The sequence below is a fragment of the Triturus cristatus genome, chromosome 7, assembly GCF_964204655.1.
Source record: "Triturus cristatus chromosome 7, aTriCri1.1, whole genome shotgun sequence".
In the NCBI taxonomy this organism is placed as follows: domain Eukaryota; kingdom Metazoa; phylum Chordata; class Amphibia; order Caudata; family Salamandridae; genus Triturus; species Triturus cristatus.
This window is the reverse complement of record NC_140590.1, coordinates 1,479,929,575-1,479,952,058: the sequence shown is the minus strand read 5'-3', so window position 1 is coordinate 1,479,952,058 and position 22,484 is coordinate 1,479,929,575. Positions and strand designations below refer to the sequence as shown.

The 22,484-nt window shown below is 44.4% G+C and overlaps 1 protein-coding gene across 1 annotated transcript in view; it reads left to right on the top strand.

Annotated features, from left to right (window-relative positions):
• LOC146812216 (protein-glutamine gamma-glutamyltransferase E-like) overlaps positions 1–22,484 on the top strand; it is a 348,360-nt gene that overhangs the window by 244,055 nt on the left and 81,821 nt on the right. Inside the window, exons 10-12 of the mRNA XM_085619245.1 lie at positions 212–541; positions 691–851; positions 12,761–12,894. Coding sequence (XP_085475371.1) covers positions 212–541; positions 691–851; positions 12,761–12,894 — 625 coding nt within the window. The remainder of the gene's footprint in view (positions 1–211; positions 542–690; positions 852–12,760; positions 12,895–22,484) is intronic.

Here is a 22,484-nt window from a genome sequence, read left to right as displayed (position 1 = left end):
TTCCCTAGCAGTCTTGCAGTGTTTCTCATAAGGTCTTAGTGCGAACGCTTCACCTTTCCTGTTTCTCTCAGCATGTGGGAAGATAGCTATATACGCAGAAACAACTTAACATGGGTACACTGCTGTCTTTGCAGCAACAGAATCAAAATGACGGTGAACTTTGCAGGAAATCTGTTCATGGAGATTTCCATTTTCTTTCGCTTCTGCTCAGGTTCCAAGAAGGAGAGAGAAGTTTTCAGAAAGGCCTATACCAAGCTGTTTGGATCCGCTCCTCCATCTACATCAAATCAGGGGGCTGCAGCGGATGCCGTGGGGGATGCCACTGCATCAGCCAAGCTAGATGTCTCTGGGGAATTCAAGATCATTCATTCCATTCATTTTGGTGAGGATGTCAATTTGATCCTCATCCTCAAAAACTCAAGCACAGAGCATGCCAAGAATGTAGTGGTGAGCATCAGTGCCTCATCCATGCTGTACAATGGGACAGTGACGAGTGAGGTCTCTGGGGAGAAAACATCAGTCAAGCTTGGTCCTGCAGAAGGTAATTATATCTTTCCACTTAATTTCTTTAACATTTCAATGGTTAGGCCCGGTGTGGTGGTTGGCCTGCCTCAGGATTTGCTTTAAAATGTATGTGTTATTTGTGGAAGATCAAAAAAGAAAATTTTACATATCGCTATATCTTTACAGAAAAGGAGATTCCATTTACGGTTACTTACGGTCAATATGAAAAGTATTTGTCCAAAGATGATCACAATGTCCACTTCAATGCTGTCTGTGAAGCTGAAGGGCAGGCAAAATTTCTGGTGCAAAAGACAATCACGTTGGAACACCCTCCAATTAGCCTCCAGGTGAGAAATGAACCATGGGGCTTTATAAAAAGGAAGTGTGATGACTGAGATACATATGGCGTGTGAGATATGTCAAACATTATTTACATGTGTTGGGTTTTTGGCATTCTAGGACCCAATGCGTACAAGTTACGCCTTTCTTGCAACATCTTACCAATAATTAAACCCCTCCTTACTGTTTGCGCCCATGTATGTCTGTCTATAAAGCACCCTGCATGGATCCACAGTCATAAGATCCTTCTAGCTCAGTTGTAACCTGCCGGCTCTTTGCTCCTGTTCCACAAACTTGTATCCATGTAGTCTCTTTCCGCTTTTTTTGCTTCATTATTTGAGCCATTTGTTACTTACTTTCTGTCTCTTTACAAATCGTCCCCTCACCTCTCTGTCATTAGTTCAATCATTGACTCCAGTTACTACTTTTGCATCCATACTAAATTATCTGAGTTATGCCCCCCTTTGAAAAGGACAGTAATGCTTACTTCCCATCCTGTGGCTTCTCTGATGTTCACCTCTTTTCCTTTTCTGGCTTATTCTTGTCAGTATTTGTCTTTTACTGATTTCTCCACATTGAGTTTATCTTCCATGGTAGTGTGTCTGAAATTAGAATAAACTTCACTAGCCTACTTTGATGATTTTGCGGGCTCATTGCCAACCTTTCAATTCTACTACTGATCCATAGTGACACCAAATATGTATTTCCACTTCATTGTTCCTGAGACTCTGAGAGCTAACTGTAACTAAACTGAGGCAATTTGCTTAAGGTTTTAGTTGCTGAAAAATAGATTAAGGGTAGTGTCCCTGTGAGCAAATAGTTGAATCAGCATCAGTTTTAGTGGTGTCTTCAAAGAAGGGTCCTTTCTTCCTGGGTGCAGGTGATCTGGCTTAGTTTGTTTCTGTGGAAATGCTAGCATACCCGCATATGTACAGTAACCCAAAACACTAATCACCATGTGACCTTTCCGCTACCTTGAATATAGAACACATTGCCATGGACATTACTCAATTCTCTTAGATGTCTCCATTGTTATAGCAGTAAAACTAAAAGTTTAGTTTGAGAGTTGAATGCAATAGAATTAAGATATGGTAGTCCTTTAAGGATAAATATCCTGTCTGTCTATAGTCATTGCATTAAAAGTAAATATTACGTTTAGCTCGCCTCCTTGTGAACAACCACATTCCTTCCTAGAGGATAGAATGTAAGACCATACTGTATACAAATATATGTGCAACCCCCTTCACTAGGAAAACATGATATGTACATGTTCTGTGGGTTCTGGCTCAAGTTAGGAGATATTTAAAAATGTCTAGAAACATTACATGACAGCTTTTTTTTCTCAAGAACTTTAACTGTGGGTATGTCTCATCTCTCTGCAAAAATCTGGCTATGGTACAGTATTTCTCAGTTACCTCTGCAACCCTTTTTGTGTTCTTGTGTGCCAAGCTAAAAGACAAGAGCATACAATGAAATGTAGCTTCTACTATCAAAAAGAGACCGAAACCAGTGTAGATTAAACTAAAAATAAATTCAGTTAAGAACCATGGTTATTTTTCAAAGTGAGTTCAAGGAACTCTAAAATAAAAGCAGAGAGACAAATGAAGCAAGCAAAATGTCAAAAAGTGTTGTTGGTCTTATGCAGATAACACCATGCATTGAATAATCGCCCTTCACAATGTCAGGAGAATGAAGTCTATAAAAATGTTTAAGATGGCCCAAGGTTCAGTTCCTGTTCAACCATGCTGAAAACTAGTTTGTGATCTACAATGGTGACAGAGGAACCTTGAGAGTGATGGCGAGTATTGCGAGCATGCATGATATTGTCAGTGATAGATCATGGACAACAAAGTTATCCCCTAGAAAATTAGAGAAAACGCATGATGATTATTGTTGTTTTCAACCTAACTGCCAAATAATTGGCTTCAAAGTTAGAGATGTTAAATGAAGTTCAGCAGGGGATCCTATGACATTTTCCAATACTTCATAATGTGGCAAGCATGCAAAGACCTTTCCTAACATAGTAGCTTATTCGGTCCTCAAAGTGTCCTTGACAAACTAAGGAAAAACAACATTCTTTAGTGCAATATCTTAAAAACTGTCAAAACGATGATGGTCACCTTCTGAAAATACACATTTTGTCCTTTCAGACTGGTACTTATTCTTCTGAAAAAATATTTTTTTCTCAAACATCAGCTCGCAATTTTCTGAAAATGAACACTAAGGGGCATATGTTCAAGCCCCTATCGCCACTGGAATATCACTTTTTGTGACATTCCCGTAGCGATAGCGCCCTTGCCTTATGTACAACGCAGCGTTAAGCCACTTAACAAGGCTTAACGCTGCCTTGTACATAAGGCACCCTTTCATGCAATGTTTAGCGTGAAAGGGGAGTGCAGTGGGTGTTGTGGTGGGCGTTCCACCGCAACACCCATTGTATTTGACGATGCCCCCTATGTACAAGGGTGGAGTACATAGGAGGCAACACCAAAATTAAGACCAGGAAAACCCTGGTCTTAAGTTGGCAAAAAGAGGAGAAATGCATTATTTCTCCTTGTTTTTGCTTTTTTCATGTGGGCTGCCTTGTGCAGCCCACATGGAAAAAGCAAAATGCCATGGGTTGTTTATGTACAGTGTTCTGTGTAGATTTAGATTCCGCATATAGGTTTCCCTATTTATGCCCTGACGGACAATACATCAGGTCCGGACTGGAATATTGCCTTACCTAGTGGGTATGTTGTTTCCTCCCAGGATAGATTGGATAAGAAGGGGGGGGGGTATAGCAGTTGTTCATTCAACACACTTAAAAATTTGTGTGGAAACTCACCTTGATCTTCCCGCGGAAGCACTTTTCTTTACCATCTATGTAGGCAATTCCTACAAATTCCAAGGAGTATTAGCTTATCATCCACCTGGGCCTAAATCCACTTTTCCTGCAATGCTTATGCACTTTTTAGAATCCCGGATGGACCACTATCCTTTTATGATTCTGGGCGATTTTAATTATCATCTGGAACGCACGGATCAGTCAGAAGTGGCTGTGCTGACTGACAACTTAGCAGCATTAGATTTTAATCAAGTAGTTAAGGGCCCTACTCACAGCTTGGGACACACGTTAGATGGCATTTTTATTAACAACATGGATCTGAAGATTGTCGATATTATGACTCTTCCTTGGTCTGACCATAGGGCAGTTTATTTTAATGTTATGACTGGAGTAACAGTTATCCCCCCTGGTCGTAGATCAGAGAAACAAATGATCAGGCCATGGTCTCAGGTGACCGCGGACAATCTTCTCCCTATATTGGAAGGCTCGCATCCTATCTACAGTAATGATATCTCCGAGGTGGCTGTGCTCTTTAAGGGATGGCTGGCGGCCGCGGTTGATAAGGTAGCACCTGAGAAGCTGCTCGGTTCTAGGAGAACCAAACCATCCGCGCCCTGGTATAACAACCAACTTAAGACCTTGAAGGGCACATGTAGGAGGGCAGAGCGTCTGTGGAGAAGGGACTATAGTGTTGAGGGGAAAGAACACTATAATTGCACTCTTGCAGCCTACAGGCAAGCAATAATTGCAGCTAAAAGTTCCTTTTTTGCAACTAAGATTAGGGAAGCTGGCAACTCGGCCAAGGAGCTCTTTAAGACTATATCTGCTCTCTCTAAGCCTCCTCAGGATAACACTTATCGACCTGACCTAGAAACGTGCCAAAAGGTGGCTGCGTACTTCCAGGATAAGGTACAGATAATTTACAATGAGTTTATGAGCTCTTCCCCAGGCGCGGAGGGTAGCGGCCAGAGGCAGGAACTTGGCCCTAAGGGCAATGTTGGCCTTAACAATTTTGCCCCCATTACTGAGGAGGAAACGTGTAGGTTGATCCTTTTAACTAAATCAGGATCACCCTTGGATCCCTGCCCCCCTTCAGTTTTTCATCTTGCAGCTGAGTTGATTGCGCAGGAGCTGTCCCAGTTAATTAATAAAGTAATGGAATTCGGCTGTTACCCCTCAAGCTGGAAGAGGGCAATAATTAGACCATTGCTAAAAAAAAACTACGCTTGATCCCCGTATTTTAAAGAACTATTGTCCAATTGCCACACTGCCTATGGCTGCCAAGATTCTGGAGAGGGAGTTAAATCGCTCCTTAATGGCATATTTGGTTTCCTACGATCTGCTTGACTCCTCTCAGCACGGTTTCCGTGCTCAACACTCTACGGAGTCAGCACTTCTGGTGGCAGCAGAAAAAATTCGTAGCATAGTAGACGGGGGAGGTCGGGCAGTCCTGGTGATGTTAGATCTGTCGGCTGCCTTCGATACTGTTAACCACGCGGTTTTGATTCGGAGGCTCCAGGAGATTGGTGTTCAGGGAGCTGCACTGGCCCTCCTATCCTCATTCCTGGAAGGTAGGGAGCAGAGCCTGCTATCGGACGGCTTGCAGTCAAATACTTTCCATCTACCGTGTGGAGTACCACAGGGCTCAGCCTTATCTCCGACACTTTTCAACATCTATGTAGCCCCCTTGGCCAAGCTCATTAGGGAACATGGCTTTACGATAATCTCCTATGCTGATGACTCCCAGCTCATAGTATCAGCTGTTGAACAATCGAATGACACGGCTATCAAGTTCCATAGTTGCCTGTCGGAAATTATGAGTTGGATGCGAGAGAGCTTCCTGAAAATCAATACTGAGAAGACGGAGATTATAGAGTTTGGCCAGGGTACCCCTTTGTGGAACGGATCTTGGTGGCCGGCAGAGGCCGGGGAGTGCCCTTGTCCCGTGTCCAAGGTCAGAAATTTGGGAGTGTTGTTTGACAACCAGCTTAACTTCTCAGCGCATGTCAGCAACCTTGCATCCTCCTGCTCCCATCTAATAAGGACATTGTGGAAGATCTTTCCTTTTATTGAATCTGACCTTCGCAGGACTGTAGTAGTGGCCCTTGTGTTATCTAGAATGGATTACTGCTACACCTTGCTGTTAGGGATAAATAAGACTCTGATGAGGAGACTGTAGATTCTGCAGAATGCTGCAGCCAGACTTCTGTTAGACGTCCCCAGAGATCAATCTATCGCTGAGGGAATCAAAACACTACATTGGCTCCCGGTTCAGCAGCGTATAGATTTTAAGGCTCTATGCCTAGTACATAAGGCTGTGTTTGGGGGGGGAAGCCAAGGATGTTCAGAAGCTCCTCATTCCTTACTCTCCGGGTCGGGCACTTAGGTCCTCTACTCAAAGCCTTGTTAAGATAAATCGAATCAGGAAAGCTATATGGGGCGGCAGAGCCTTTTCTTTCCATGCTGCTAGTCTCTGGAACAAGCTTCCTTGTTCTTTGAAATTAATATATATTCATCAAGCTTTCTGAAAATTGCTAAAGACATTGGTTTTTGATGGGATCCGTTGCTAAGATGGGGTCTTTCTCTCTTTGCTTACCAGCGCCAAGACGCTTCGGCATTCGTTGCGCTATATAAATGGTTATCCTATCCTATCCTATCCTATAGGTACAATTCATATTGCCCTTATTTAGGAATAGAAAATCCAGCCCTTATTTAGGCATTGTCCATGCTAACCAAATACAGGCATGGTCTCCTACATCCATCAATCCATGTCACACCGAAAACCAGACTCTTAAACCTTTAGGAATTTCCCTTGCTTGGATATTGATTTCTCCAAGAACTCATTTAGTATGCATGAACATCTATTCCTTAGGGGTTCATTCATGACGTTCCGATGCCTGACTTTTACGTCAATACAGGCATTCTTAAACACCTTCAAGGTATAAATATACCTGCACTTGCCATGGCAAACCACGGTTCCGGTACGGTCCAGTTCGACTGCCTACTTGCGGATCACCACAGCAAGTTCGGAAGGAGATCGAGTTCCCGCCTGATGCCCTGACCAGACGCTGTCATCCTCCTCGCAGAGAACCCAGCTCCAGTGTTTCTGACTCCCCTTGCGGGGTGTTAGATATTGAGTCCCGGAAAGAGATTCCAACCTCACAAATTCTAAGGTATGGAGCAGACTAGAACTTAGAGAAACTTTTGGCAACTCTTAGCAAAACTAAAACTATAGCTAGCTATACTTTAGAAAACAGCACCTACTTCTTACCTCGTACTACACTTAGGTTAGGTATACTGGGGTAGAACTATTTAGAAGCATCAGATGAGTGCTCACATTTTAGCCTGTGTTATTTATGTAGCGCCATCGCAGGGAGAAACGCAAAGCTGCACCACATTCTTGTAAATATGGTGCAGCCTCGCGTTTCCAAAGTGGCGAAGCATGTCGTTAAGCCCAGGAGGCTAACGACACACTCCGCCACTTCTATTGTACATATTCTGTAGTACGTAGCATATTGTTAGCCTCCTGGGCTTAACGACACGCTCCGCAACTTTGGAAATGCAAGGCTGCACCATATTTACAAGAATGTGGTGCAGCTTTGCGTTTCCCCCTGCGATGGCGCTATGTTTAACAACTTGCCCTACTAAGACTCTATCACAAAGAAAAGTGATTTGGATAAACAACTTTAACAGTATGACTCATTTGGGTTTGAAGAATAAACTTGACATGAGTTGTTTTCTATAGGGTTGCATATTTTCATATATGTTTTTTGACATAGGTCTAGTCTAAGCATAGATTTTTCAGAACCTAAACCAATGACATACAGAATAATACATTTCACATTATGTCTCAGGCTACTAGATGGGATATGGATTTATAGAGGCATGCAACAGACAATGTTTTATGTATAGAGATGTATATACAATGTATCATTATTGAAATCATGAAATTGAAGTTGTACATGCCAAAGGATCATGTGGGACTAATGCAATGAAGAGAATGATGTTTGCATGCACCATAACTAACTGCTGTGGACTGATTTTTTCATAACCTTTCAGGAATGTCACTTGGATTTGATGTATGAGGTAAAGGGCACACTGATTGTCAGATAGTGATAGGATTCAGATTCCTGAACATCACGTGTGGCGTTCCACATGACGTTAGGTATGTTCAATGATGTTGATGTTATTAGGGGGCGAGTAAAATGAGAAGTTCTTGGAAAGTCCTGTGAGTTGGTCAGGTTATTGAATTATATTGGGTCGTACCATTATTATTTTACGATGGCCGTCATTTGAATTTAAACTTTGTGGTCAATTAGGAGTCCTTCTTTGCCACTGACCTGACTGTCAGACATAAACAGCATTGAGATTTGTGTACATCATGTGCGGTGCACAATATGACGGTTGGTACAGTTAGTGACAACGTTGTTACTGTTGAAAGTAGTTTACGCTGGCCTGTTCATCGAACATCATTGGTTCGCACTATTACTTTAATATGGCCGCCATTTGAAACTAAACTAGTTGGTTTATTGCGAGTCCGTCATTGCTGGTAATAGACGGAAGACGCCGTTTACATGACATTTAATGAGGTCGTAAACGTTATGTATGCTGACGATAAACTGCGGGTTGGTTTCTCCGATATTGCGGTGCCGCATTTAACAGATTCGCAGGTACGTGGCAATTATGAATTGAACAACAATGCGTTGAGTTTTTGTTTTGGCACAGGAATATGTATAACAATTTTGTTTTTCTTGTTAACAGTAGTATATGGAAGTAGCAACATAGGAACTTACTCCATTGCTGAAGATATTAACTATGACATATTTGGATGAGTGACACATGAGGTATGGTTATATTTGTTCAGTTTGGCATATGGTGCAATAAAAAGTTATCACTCAATGTATGAGTTCAACTTGATACGGTTATCGTTACAGGTCTTACTTTTGGCTACACTCAGTGTAAGTACAACATAGTTCATTGGCATAATCTGGAGTTCATTGGCATAACCTGGAGGTGATAGGAGGACCACTACAGTGTATTTTTACTATTTTGGTATTTTTCACTATTTTATTGCAATAGCAGCTATTACTTCAGCACACAGGTCTCACAATTTGTATACATGAGGCACGTAGATGATTGGTTAATTTTGCATAAACGTTTGTGTAACAGTTGTTGTATACTTGTCCACTTGGGCATTATGAAAAGAGAAAGATTATTTGATGAGTTATTGGGAGTGTTGTTATGTTTTATGTTTAAAGTGGCCCTTGAAGAAGGGACTGAGTGTCCCAAAATGCATAGGGCAGCGAGAGAACACTGACGTGGATTACACAGATGAACTAACAACCACTTATTATGTTCTCAGAGAATGTTTTGAAGTTACATTTACATGTGAATTTGATGCCTGAAATGTGAATTTGATTATGGGAATTTGTGTAAAATAACCTGAATACATACACATGAGTAATTCGTTAAAAATGTTTGTGCTAAGAAGTTTTTTGTGTCTTAACTATGATGATTGGGGAAGATTATTTAAGATTCTGGTTGACTTTGTATGTTAAACAAACAAAGCACTGCACACAGGTTACTCAGGTAAATATTGACCTGAAATACTTTTGCAGTCACATAATAGGGGGATAGGCAGTTCTCTAATCCTGCATAGCACGCTACAATATGATTACAGAGAAAACAAAATTTAGGTTGAGTGGTTTATAAAGTTTTTGGTTTAAAAAGGGGATTAAGGTGTGCGCCTTTCATAACATTATTGAGATCACAATATAATACCACCAATCAACTGCCTTGGCACAACTGATATACAGATGGTGGTTAAAGGCCAGAGAGGGACACACCTATTATCAGAAAAATAGACACTACACGGTTTCCTTTTTACCCTTGACATACAAATCATCACTTGAGTTTAGGGTGCATTCCCAGTACTCTCTGGAGGGCACATCATATTGTAACTTCAGTGATCCGGTTCCACGAGGTAGCTAAAATGTCGACTGTGTGCAGAATGCTTTATGCTATGACACATAGCTTCCCTCTACGTTTGTATTTTTGTGCTGGACAATACAAATATCCCTGGTGTTAATGGGGCATTGCAGATACACTCACTTGTCTGCTCCCAACTCATCTATGGTAGCTTAAACACTGATTTTGGGAGGAGGTCTAACAGTGATGTGCCTTACGCCATGAGGTAAACTTCCTGGCATCTAAGTTGCTTCCAGCTTTTGGGTGTGGCAGAACATGTCCTCCATATCTGCTCCACCCGAATGGAGAGTAAAAGTTCACATGTGAAGAGATTGTTAGATGAATATGGTCCCGTTGTGGCCAATCCAAGACCTGGATAGAGATCCTACAAATATGGTATAAACATTTCCAATACGGACTCAAAATCGCATCAAGTGAGTTGGAAAAGCAATTGCTCTGGTATTCAACCCTTCCCTAAAGGTTTGGGGAGGTTGGCCCTAAATTATATTCTGGAAAAGATGGCACTGCATATTTTACAGTGCACTTTACCAAATATATTGGCTAAAACAAAAGGCTTTTAAGACTCATAAAATAGCAGATATACATTCAAGTGCCATCTGATCTCAAATAAATACCACTTGCAACAATTGTCCCCAACAAAAAGTGAAATGGTTTTGCATCAGTTTTACACATGTTCTTGGAAAGAAATTCACCACACGTCTACTACCCCCACCCAAATACCAACTTTTGTTGTGTCTGTGATATCAACCTCCAACCTCCAAATACCAACATATCAGTTATATGAAGCACTCTTATAGGCTACTGCCCCAGGGAAAAATACCTTAACACACGTGCAAATGTGTGCAATTCCATGGAAGAGATGCCCAGCAAATGTAGATTGATGCCCCCAAATGTTGGTCATGTTTTGCCACAATGTGAAATAACATTCCACAATAAAAACAGGTGGAGCACCATGTGCCAGGACTGACTACAAAAGGAGGAAGGTAGATGTTTGCCAGGTGTCTGTGGGTGACAGCCAACAGATGCAAAGGTAACCAGATAAACAGGCATGCACACGCATATTTTATGCTTTTCCATGTACCTTGACCAGTCCCAGCCCATAGAGAAACTTACGGGAAGGTAGGCAGTCCAAACCGATTAATAATGCTTCCTTTCCTCTGCACTGCAAGTCTCTGAAACCCTAGATTCTTGGTATTGCGATGACTGGAAGTTTAACATTGGTGGCATTCTTCTCCCATCACACATTGTACATACTTGCCCTCAACCCTGATTCACTGGTACACTGGAGTTGGAAGAGTTCCTGGAAAGTAGGGTCTTCAAATTCCACTGCTCAAAATTAAATTGGGCAAATATTGCTTGTCTAGTTATGATCAAGTGCTGGATGTTTTTTTAGAAGGGAAGTGCCCCCTCCTGATGTTATGTAGCCCGGTACGGCTCCCAGCAATAAGAAAAGGCAGGCCAACCAACGAAATTATAGACTTCAATATTTCCACAGAACAGAGACTCAGAGGTGATCCTGATTTAATGATCCATGTAGGTGCTCAACAAAATCCTCAAAATCTTCTGGCAGATAAGCGGGTGAACAGCCTGATGCCTCTATGTTAAAAATTGAAAAATGAAGCATTCTTGGAGTTTTTAATGGTGCTCCAGGAAGGAGACTGTAATTTCAATCAAACTACAGAGCACAAAAGCTCATTAACCGTAGAAAAGATACATTACACCCCCCAAATGTTTCTTGAAACCAATGTGCCATCTACCGGAAGCACATTTGTCACAAGTCATGCTTTTCTCTTTATATTGTGGATTCATTTTAATGTGGCTATGTTAAACTAGAGACTTGAGGAAATAATTCCCCCAAAACTGTTGCTCCACCGTCTGTAAATCACCCATTATACCACTGCCTGTTATAATTATCTAATTTTAGAGCCTAGCACCCCCTAATTCCTATTTTGGGCCCTAAAGTGTCAAAGATTATTCATACAATATTGGGTATATCCTTTTCTTTAGTGGTCCGAGCATGGTGAATGGGCACGAGTGACAATCCAATGCACATATATTCAACTCATACATCCCTATTCACTTCATAAAATGTGGGATTCCTGTTTGGTATTTTACAGGCTGAGCATATATGCATAGGAAAGAGAAGTGAAGGCTAGAAATATCTTTAATGGTCTCCTCCACTGTTGTTGTGCAATCTTAAGGTGACATTTCACAGTGAGTGATACAATAAATTATACTCGTATATGTCCATAACAAATATAAGTTAGTTGTGAAAATCTTGAAACTTCTCTCCACAAAAAGGTCCATTAAATGGAAACTTGGCCAATCCATTTTAAATTGTGAAATGTTTTGTTTGAGTGTTCCTTTCACTCTTTACCCATTGGGATGTTTGATTCACCTTGCAATTTTTCTCAGTCTCAAAGTGTTGTTTTCCTTTGTTCATCAATCCTTTGCAAGTCTCAGAGTTGTATTAATATTCAGACTGGAACGTCTGTATTTTAACAACATTCTTTTTTTTTAAATTGTCTCCTTTTTCTTAAAGCAGTGTTATCCAATTTAAGAAGAGTTGTCTTTGGCATAATTAAATTAATCAGTAGCCCTTGTTTTTTTAAGTAAAGTGACCATGATGTTATTTTAAATTTTGAAATCTGATGAGATCATGTGCTTTCAAAGCAATATGGCCATACAAAATTAACAAATCTCATATCATGTTGAGGAGAAAATAAGTATTGTCAAAAACCATGAACTTGATATCTTCCTGTCACCTCCAGATATTTTCTTCTCAATCTCACTGTCATCCATGACAAATTTCTGTGCATCTGTTTCTTAATGAATCTCATCTTCTCTTCCCTCAATGCTTCAGTCTCACCCAGATTCTTAGCCCCTTATCCTGCTCACTTACCAATAGCTCTACCTAAATCTTTCCACATTTCATTACCTTCCAATTCACTTATGTCTCCTCTTTGCCTGTCGCATAATGTTTCTATCAACTTTTTCCCCTACCTGGCTTTCCCAGTACTCACTTTCTCCCCACAGTTAATCTTTATTACATTTGCTCTACATTTTTTCCTCTTTGCTAAATCACTTTATCTTGTCGTGCAGGTGCTTGGTCCAGTTGTTGTGAACAAGCCTGGTAAAGGAAAGGTCACATTTTCCAACCCTCTCTCCGAGGAATTAACAGATGGCAAACTGACTATTGTGGGTGCCTCCTTGATAAACGCAGTACTAGAGATAATGTAAGTAGACCATGAATTATTCATGATGCAGGGTGTTCTGCCTGTATTTTAGCAAATGGCATTAACAAGACCTTGGTGTTCTGATATAGGTGACAGCACTCAAATTTCTACAGGAATTTCTAACACTCCGGGCATTGGATGTTTTCCACTAGGATTTTACTGTTTAAGTGTGTGAAGTGAGGTGCAGTTTACATTGCACAATTCATAATCGAGATTCATAATCGAGGTTAAGGAAGAACATCTTATTTATGTCCAAATCTGAACTTGCAATAAAATTGTGATGGAGGCCATAGTAGCATCATGCACACAAAGTGTTTCCAAAAATGTATTTACAAAATAACCTTGTTGAAGCATTGTGTCGTACTTTAGAATTTGGGACCGCGTAGGAGGCAGGGCCCTACCCCTGTCTATCCCTGTATTAGTGAACCGCGAGTGGTTAATGCGGTATGTGCAAGTGCTTTGTGTAACGTTTTAGCTATGAATGCACTGTGTATACGCTATTATACATCACTACGTGGGTTCCATTTTAGAGCGGTGGCCATTTCATGGTTGCCCTCACATAGGCTACATAGCATGAAGCGAATACGGGCCTTTTAGAGCACATGTGCCTTTCTTTGACTTTTCTGTGACCTGGGCAGCTTGGCTCCGCTGCCCCAGGTCAAACTGGTCCCACGAGTTCCCCGTCCCCTGGCCACCTGTGATTAGCATCAGGGTTTGACACACCATAAAGTCTTTTCATCCTACACGAGCCTCCAGCTAATCTCTTTCTCACCTGACTGTTCCTGCTTTATGGCTTGTTTTCCAAACAGGAGATGCTCATGTTTATTGGGGCCTATCGATATCTGATGTGGGATCTGAGCCTTGCTGTGTAAATAATTGCGGGCTGGCTTAACTGGAATGTGGGATGGTCATCATGACTCTGCCTTTTCGTTTGTAATGTATACATGTAATGGCCATATCGTAAACTAAGGAATGTATGCCTGAAGCAGGATATTCTGTATTTAAGAAGAAGCCCGTTTCTGTGATTTTCAGCAGTCTCCTGAGAACATACACGCTGTTGTACTTCTAGGACGCCTGTAATTGGTCTGCAGCCAATAAACTGATCTTTGACTTCACCCAGAAGACTCTGTGTTTCTGTAGGTCTGAAACAGGAAGAACCCCGAAGTCATAGGGTGTGTTCCCCTGCACCGCTGGGCTTAAAATACCCAGTACTTCAGTTGGCGCTCAACGTGGGGCGATTTCAGCGGTACCGGTCCAAGCCAGAGGTTCGTGAGGAGCTTCATGTGGAAATTCTGGAGGAAGGCCGCCACTTCATCGACCCCTGCATGTCGACGTGGTCCGAAAGTCTTTTCTGCGAGGTTCTCCGCGTCCCGACAGCTACGAAGGACTGCTGCCCTGATTAATCGCCCTGTTTTGGACCCTTGACGATTTTTTGGTAGAGCGAAACAATCGAGAGAGTCTTCTGGTGACGCCATCGATCATCAATATTCAGTTAAGTATAAGTGGAGCGTCTCCTAGTTTGAATTTGGTATCCTTCGGGATCATTTTGATTTGGTGCTGTCAAGTCCCAAAGCCAGAGGACTCGTGTTTTCACGAGACTATCGTATTTGATAATCCTTTGACGTTTGAAACTAGACTAGTGAGCGAAGATGCCTGGTTCTAGTGTATTTTGTAGATTGTTTTGTTTGGGTTGTGGAAGGGATTTCCAGTTGGAGGATTCATGTCCGGTTCCTCCAATTGGAACTCCAACTTATGAGCTTTATGTAAAACATGGCGTGGGCCCCATTGCATATAATGAAATATGGATCCGATACACCAGAAAGGACGGTGTTTTAAAATGGCCCCAAAATGGTAGTTTCGATACAGATATCTTAGATAATTTGGAAGTTGTTGTATCACTTTATTCGATTAATAAAATATCAATCATAAAAGTTACAAAAATACATCACAAGTTAATATTTAAAAAAGACCAGAAAATTCATATCAGCAATTGGTCAGTTTTCTTGTTCTCATAGCTGAATATAAAAATGAAGCAAAGCTAAAACAGGGCTAAAAATGAATCAAGCCAAAATACTACATAAAAACCACATGGCAGTATAGTTAAAAACCCATCCAGAACAAGGGAGCTCGGTAAACAAAGCTCACAACAGTTTATTAAGCTAGTTTTCCCTTGACAAGCCTTTGCCTTATCCTCCATGCATGTCCTAAAAACTTTGCTGTACCACAGGTAACACTTGGGATAAGCGTCTCATAAGTTAAAATACGTAAGGCCACCCGGTGGGATGAACAGCCCAAATTAATGCAAACTGGTTTTAGCCACCTAGACCTCGCTTGGCTGTATGCCCTACACGCAAAGATAAAATGTGCTATAGATTCCGTGGGGCAAGCACAGCCCGGGCAGCCCCCGTTGTTTCCCGACTGGCCGCTCCAACCATTCTGGAAATCTCGGAGGGGAAGTGTGCCATACCTAAATTTTAGGTAGAGCACTCTGTCCCCCGGGGACTCGATGAGGTCAAGGAAGGATTTCAGTCTTGGGGTAGGCTTAACATCCAAAAATCTCTCCGACAGAATACCATTATGATTTTTGATGGCAATAGCAGAAATCCAGTCCCAGTAAAGCCTTTTCACTAAAGGTTTGGGCGGGGGCATCTGGCTCTCCCAAGCCTGGTCCAGACCAATTTCGACCATTAGTTTCTTCAGGTTAGACACCCAACCAACCTTGTGGCCTGCACCCAATCTTATCAGTTCATTTAGACCAGATGCATAGTGGCTTAGGTCAGAGGACCTCATAAGCCGGGTCCAGTATAACAGAGGGCGCAGCCTCGCCACTTCATTAATTGGGTGTCTCCCAAGGTCATGACGAAGAGGGATTAAAGGGGTGGATGGGGGGAGCGAAACTAAGTCACGAAAGAATTTATTTTCTGATTTTACTAATTCAGAGAGATTGTCAAACCCCCAAAGTTCCGCCCCGTATAGGCACCCAGGCAGAGCCTTGCCCTCATATACTTTGATAGCTGGGACTACAGGTCGACTGTAGGAGAGTCTCTGGTGCCTCGCTATGGCCCCGGAAATCCGTTTGTGGTTCAGGACCATTTTGGTCAGATGGGGTGACCATTTTAATTTGTTATTCATCCTTACCCCAAGATAATCAAAGGCCTCTACTAGCTCCAGCGGGCTACCATTCAAATTGAATTTATTCCTAAAACTTTTAGATGGTGCCAGAGCCATTAGCTTGGTTTTAGCTATGTTAATAACCAAGCCTCTGGCTACGCAGAACGAGGTGAAACGATCGAGGAGTTTCTGCAGGCCCATAGGGCTCTTGGAGACCAGGAGGGTGTCGTCCGCAAATAGTAGAGTTGGTATTTTTTCCCCGCACAGGGTTGGGGCATCGGCCGAGTCCTCACTCAAATGGTCCGCCACCCCATTTATGTAGAGAGAGAACAAGATCGGCGCCAAAACACAACCCTGGCGTACTCCTCTCTGGACAACTATTTTCTCGGTGAGCTGGCCCTGGCCCCCCCACCTTACTCTGGCAAAGTTGTCTTCATGCAGACGCTTAACAAGAGACAAGATCAAGGGAGGAATTCCTAAATCGAGCAAAACTTGCCAGAGCTTGGAACGGGGGACCAGATCGAAGGCTGTTTTTAAGTCTATAAAAGCCAAATACAGGCTACCCTTCTCGATGATTACAGTTTTCCAATGGATCAGGCAGAGTCTAAATACCTGATCCATTGTGCCAACACCACATCTAAATCCAGCCTGAAAATGGGACAAAACACCCTCCTCATCAATCCATCCTTTCATCCGTGTAAGGAGGACCCTGCCAACTACTTTTTGAATGACATCGATTAGACTAATCGGTCTGTAATTGGCAGGATACTGTGGAAATTTAGCGTGCAAACTGAACATTATCTGCGCCATCTTGCCTCTCCCCAGCGCCACGCATAGCAAAATGCACGGCCGCCATTTTAGGCACCCCACTCTCTCTCCCCGCTCACTCTCGATCGCCAGCGCTTTCCCCCGGCGCTGCGAGCATCCCCCGCGCGCCGGCCACCCCCCCGCTCTCTCATACAGGCCATAAACCCTCTCCTTCTGCGCGACCCTGCTACGGAACCACTTCCGACCGACAACCCATACATGGTCATGCCTCTCCTTTGATAACCCCCTTCCTCTGCGCCCCATTGTCTGAACTGGTCCCAGGCCATCACCTAGCCCTGCGGATGCAGTTTATTGCCCCTACTGTAAGGGAAACACCCCACATCAAAGGGATTACAGTAGAATCAAAGCCCCTACCCCCTGAGACCCGGCCGGTTGCACACACCCCCGGGAATTAGCGGAATTCCCTGCTGCGCGATAGCCATCTCCCACTGCGGGTAGGGTGGGAACCTCTACTGTAACCATGTGTGGGATCGGATCTGAGCCGGGGCTTCAGGGGATATTTTCCCGCACATCAAGGGAATCTCAAGAATGTACTATGTATAATAAAGCAATAAACCAGTTTTTAAGAGACCAGGTCTCAGAGATGCGGTTAGAGCACCTCGTGACGATACCTTGCTGTCTGATCTGATGTGTTCTGCTCCGACGGAATAAAACCTTGTTTCCTGCCTTCCAGTCTCCAGCGCCTGCCTCTTTTATTGGTAAATTATCGAGTGGTATGAGAGGCGATTACCGCCGGGCAAATACTTGAAAGGATGCCGACTGAAACTGCCGCTACCATTTAACAATTGGCGCCCAACGTGGGGCCCATCAGCGACACGTGGATCCAGTGGGAGAGGTCCCGACGACAGAGTGAACGACTGCAACGATCGGGAGAGCTCCTGCCCAATAGACCCTCGTCTGGCAGCCGATCATCCGAACTTCACTGGTTCCGAGCAGACCTCTCTCGAGTGATCTACGGTCCTGACTGGGAACCATCAGGAGTGCCGCGGCAAATACGGAGAGTAGAGGACGATCGGGCGCTGGAGGCGGAAGACGAGAAACTGTCCACGCGGTCCGGGTAAGGTCGTGATACACGACAAATTGAGAAATAATTGATTGATTGTTTAATGCTCTGGAAATACTAGTATTGCTCATTGATTGTGCTCATTGATTGTTCTCTTTGAGATATTCGCTGTCTACAAACGGGGAGGAGTAGAAATACTCTCTCTCTCTCCCTTTGCAGATAGTGAAGGGTAGGTAACGCAGACTTTTGTCCCCGTTGAAACCCGTCGTGCCTATCTTTATCTCCCCATTGATTGATTGTCCGAACATTGATTGTTTTGAAGAATAGTGCTTTTTGAGATATTCTCTGTTTGCAAATAACGTAGAATAGGAATATTCTGTCTAGTCTTTGCAAATAGTGAAGGGTAGGTAACGCAGACTTTTGTCCCCGTTGAAACCCGTCGTGCCTATCTTTATCTCCCCATTGATTGATTGATTGATTGTCCGAACACTAGTTGTTCGATATTGGTTCTTTGGAGGTATTCTCTGCTTACAAATAACGAAGAATAGAGATATTCTGTCTAGTCTTTGCAAGCAGTGAAAAGATAGGTAGTGCTGACTTTTGTCCCCGTTGAAACCCGTCATGCCTATCTTCTCCCCACTGATTGGTAGTTGATTCTGCCCGGACCGCTTATTAGAGGTGAACCATCCGGCTCCACTGGAAGGCACCCCTAATAAGGACATGTTCACTAAATATGGACTAGTCGCCGTAGCCTATAGCAAGCTGTGGCATAAATATACCAAGAAGGACCCCGAAAGTCAGTGGCCACTGATGGGATCCTTCGACGACCATAAGATAGAAGCGCTAGAAATAGCTCTGCGTAGCAATAAGACGACGCCTACTATGCTTGACAGTATCGGCATGTGGCGCAAAGAAGCAACGCAACGGAAAAAGAGGGAAGAAGTAAAAGCAGAAAAGGAATTACGAAAGGCAGCTCACCTTGCCGCTAGAAAGTTATAAGAAGACATAGAAGAGAGAAGGGAAACTAAACTAAGACAGGAACCCGAAACCTCAGGCCAGTACGCTGTTAGGACCCCTTCTTTGCTCTACCCTGAGTTGTCCTCCAAGCAGCGAACGAATGAAGAATTACTGTTAGGTCCTCCGATCATTTACATGCCCCCTCCGTATGCACCCTCCCAATCAATAGTACAACACCCACAACCCCCGAACACGAGCGAAAGCAGTACAAGGGCCTCGGCCCTCACGGCCTCCGCGCCGGCTGAGCCTCTTGTGCCGAACCCAACGTCAACCACAACGCCAGTCGACCATGAGATAGGAAAGAAAGAGTCCACCAGAATGAATCGACTAACTAAGGATGAACGAGCAGGAATTGACAAGATAGTAGGGACGCTGGTGGAACGAAAAGAAAGTGAGGAGTATATAACAGACGTGTATAACTCTTATGCCGACAGCCGCAGACGACACTTCGTCGTACGGCTCTGTTATCACGCCCTGAATGCATATGAGGATAGGTACCACGATAAAGGTCCCGAAGGCTTAGCGGCCCTATATAGGAAGGTAGACATTGGGGAAGAAAGAGAGGGCGATGTAACAAACCTCTTCACTCGTACACTCGAGGTCTACCGACACCTTAAAGAACATGGACAGACCACCAAAACAGAAACCCCCATAGCAATTAATCCCCATGGAGGAAGGGCCGATGCCATGATGCCCATTAAAGAGGCTGCCCCCTACTGGGTCCCCCCACGGGGTCAGGGAACACACGACGACATCAACAACCCAGATGCGAAGGGAAGGGTTGTATATAACTGGGTCTATCAGCCGTGGGACCGGCAAGATATTTTGACTTTTAGAAAGACTCTACCCGACTTAAGAAAGAACCCGACTGCCTTCTACACGGAATTGGGTACAGCCTTAGGCTCAACGATAATGACGTTAGCAGATATCGACTTGTTCTTTGGGCTATGTCTGCCGGCTGATGTGTGGAAACAAATCCGGAAAGTTGACCACGCTGAGCCGTTCGGATATACCTGGGTACAACTCGATACCATAGATAAACAGCGAGAGCCAGGACAGAAACCCCCGAAAGCCATCTTAGAGCTCCCAGACAAGATTGTACAAAAGCTGAAGACTCTAATCCCAGAAAGAAAGGTAGATTGGTCGATAGTGACGGCTTGCCGTCAGAAACCCCAGGAAGATGTGTCTGAATACTTCTCCCGATTCGAGACTGTGTTTTCCGATTACAGTGGCCAAGACATGACCACCGCAACCGGACACCACCTCTTTGTCCAGAATTGTGTAAAGGGTCTGTCACAGGAAGTTTCCCAGAAGCTACAGACCAGCGAGAGTAGTTGGGCAGCCTCCAAACCCGCAGCGATTCTCCAGATGGCCCAATACTACGAAAATCAGAAAAACGAGAACGATAGGGCATCAGAGAAGAAGAAAAAGGAACTGAAGGAGAGAGTAATGATAGCACAGTTGCAAGGGGTGACCATAGGAAGGGAACCCCCGAAAGAGAATTACCAACCAACCGCCCCTAGAAAGCTACCCCCTAGAGACCATAGACCTGCACCCTACAACGGACGGAGAGACTTGGATGGGAATCAATGCGCGTTCTGTAGAGGGTTCGGACACTGGAAATCCCAGTGCCCGGTCCTTCTGGAAATGAACAAGAATAGGGACCCCAGAGACACAACATATGACCCCAGAAACAGAGGACAGGGACGAGGGCACACGAACAACACCATCAACGACAGGCCAGGCAGACCAAACACCTTTGATCGCCCCCGACAAAACCAGTATCAGCAGTCCGACTACGAAAGCACCCATGACTTCGCATAGGACCGCCAGGGACAAGGGAGGGATCCAGTCGAACTCCGTGTTGACCAGCAAGGTCCTTACGTTACCGCTAAGGTCTTGGGCACAAAATCTCCATTCCTGGTAGATACTGGGGCGACACGTAGTGCGTTATCTAAACGACTGATTCCTAGGGCACCCTTGTCTGGCTCACACGTAACCTCAATAGGCTTTGACGGAACGCCCTCCACTAACCCCTTATCAACACCAATCTCCTTTGACTTAGAAGATAACACCACTGACACGACCTTTCTGCTCTCCTCCAACACCCCCGATGCTATTATGGGACTTGATTTGCTAAAGCATTTTCGAGCCACCATCAGATGCTCCCCAGACGGAGTTCGAGTCATCCTACACGATAACCCAGATCTGTCCAGACCCTGTCACACACGGCGTATGCTCTCTATAACCGATGCTGATATGTCCCTACTCGACACATTACCTTCACATCTATGGGCTAAAACCGACTCAGATGTAGGGCGCATGGTGATCGACCCGGTACACATAACCGTCCGACCGGACGCAGTGCTCCCGAAGCTTCCACAGTATCGGATATCACCCGAAGGCGAGAAGGCATTGGTGGAAATCATCGAGTCCCTGGTCGAGGCAGGAGTGGTGGAAGAAGTAGTCAGTAATGTTTGCAACAGCCCTATCCTACCCATTGTAAAGAAGCAAGGCGAGGGGGATGAGAAAGCCTACCGTTTCATTGTTGACTTGCGAGAGGTTAACAAAGTAGTCATACCCCAGTACCCCGTAGTCTCAGACATCACCACCATCCTCACCCTGATTCCGTCACAGCCACCATTCACCTCCTCCGCTTCCTTGCGGAGAACGGTCACAAGGTCTCCAGAAAGAAATTGCAATTCTGCCAGCCCCAGGTAACTTATCTAGGCCACCTACTATCCAAAGACGGGAGGAAACTTACCCCTGACCGAATTCAAACCATCCTAGAAACCCCTGTTCCCAAAACTCAGAAGCAAGTACGATCCCTAGTGGGCCTCACCTCCTTTTGTCGACAGTGGTTGCCAAACTTCAGTCTTACCATAAAGCCTCTGCTTTCCCTGCTGGCTAAGGATGTCCCCTTCCCCCTTCCCTGGACACCTGAATGTCAATCCTCCTTCAAAGAATTACGAGACGCCCTCTGCTCGGCCCCAGTCCTAGGAACCCCAGACTACACTAAACCTTTCTCCCTCTACACCCACGAAAGGGAGGGATGTGCGTTGTCTGTCCTAACCCAGTCCATAGGCCCTAAGCAACGCCCTTGTGCCTACTTCTCTGCCACTCTTGACCCCGTAGCCAGAGCTTTGCCCGCCTGCCTTCGAGCAGTAGCCGCCGCTGCTGTCTCTATCCGGCAAAGTGAGGGGATCGTGCTCTCGAACCCCCTCACAGTATTGGTACCCCATGCTGTTGATACCCTCCTGAACCAAACCAAGACTCAACACCTGACTAGCGCACGACTGACTGGGTATGAACTGACTTTGCTTGCGCCCCATATCACATTGAAACGATGCACCACTCTGAATCCAGCTACTCTACTACCTCTCCCTGACGCTGACCCCAATGCATCCCCTATACATGATTGCGTGACCCTCACCGACGAACAAACCAAGAGTAGGGTTGACCTCCGGGATACTGCCTTCCCGGACCCTGACGGAGAACTGTGGGTGGATGGCTCATGCATCAAGCTCCCTGATGGCACCACCTCAGCTGCCTATGCAGTCACCACAGCTCGAACAGTTGTTGAGACAGCCCGCATCACACAGCGATCCGCACAGGCGGCTGAACTAATTGC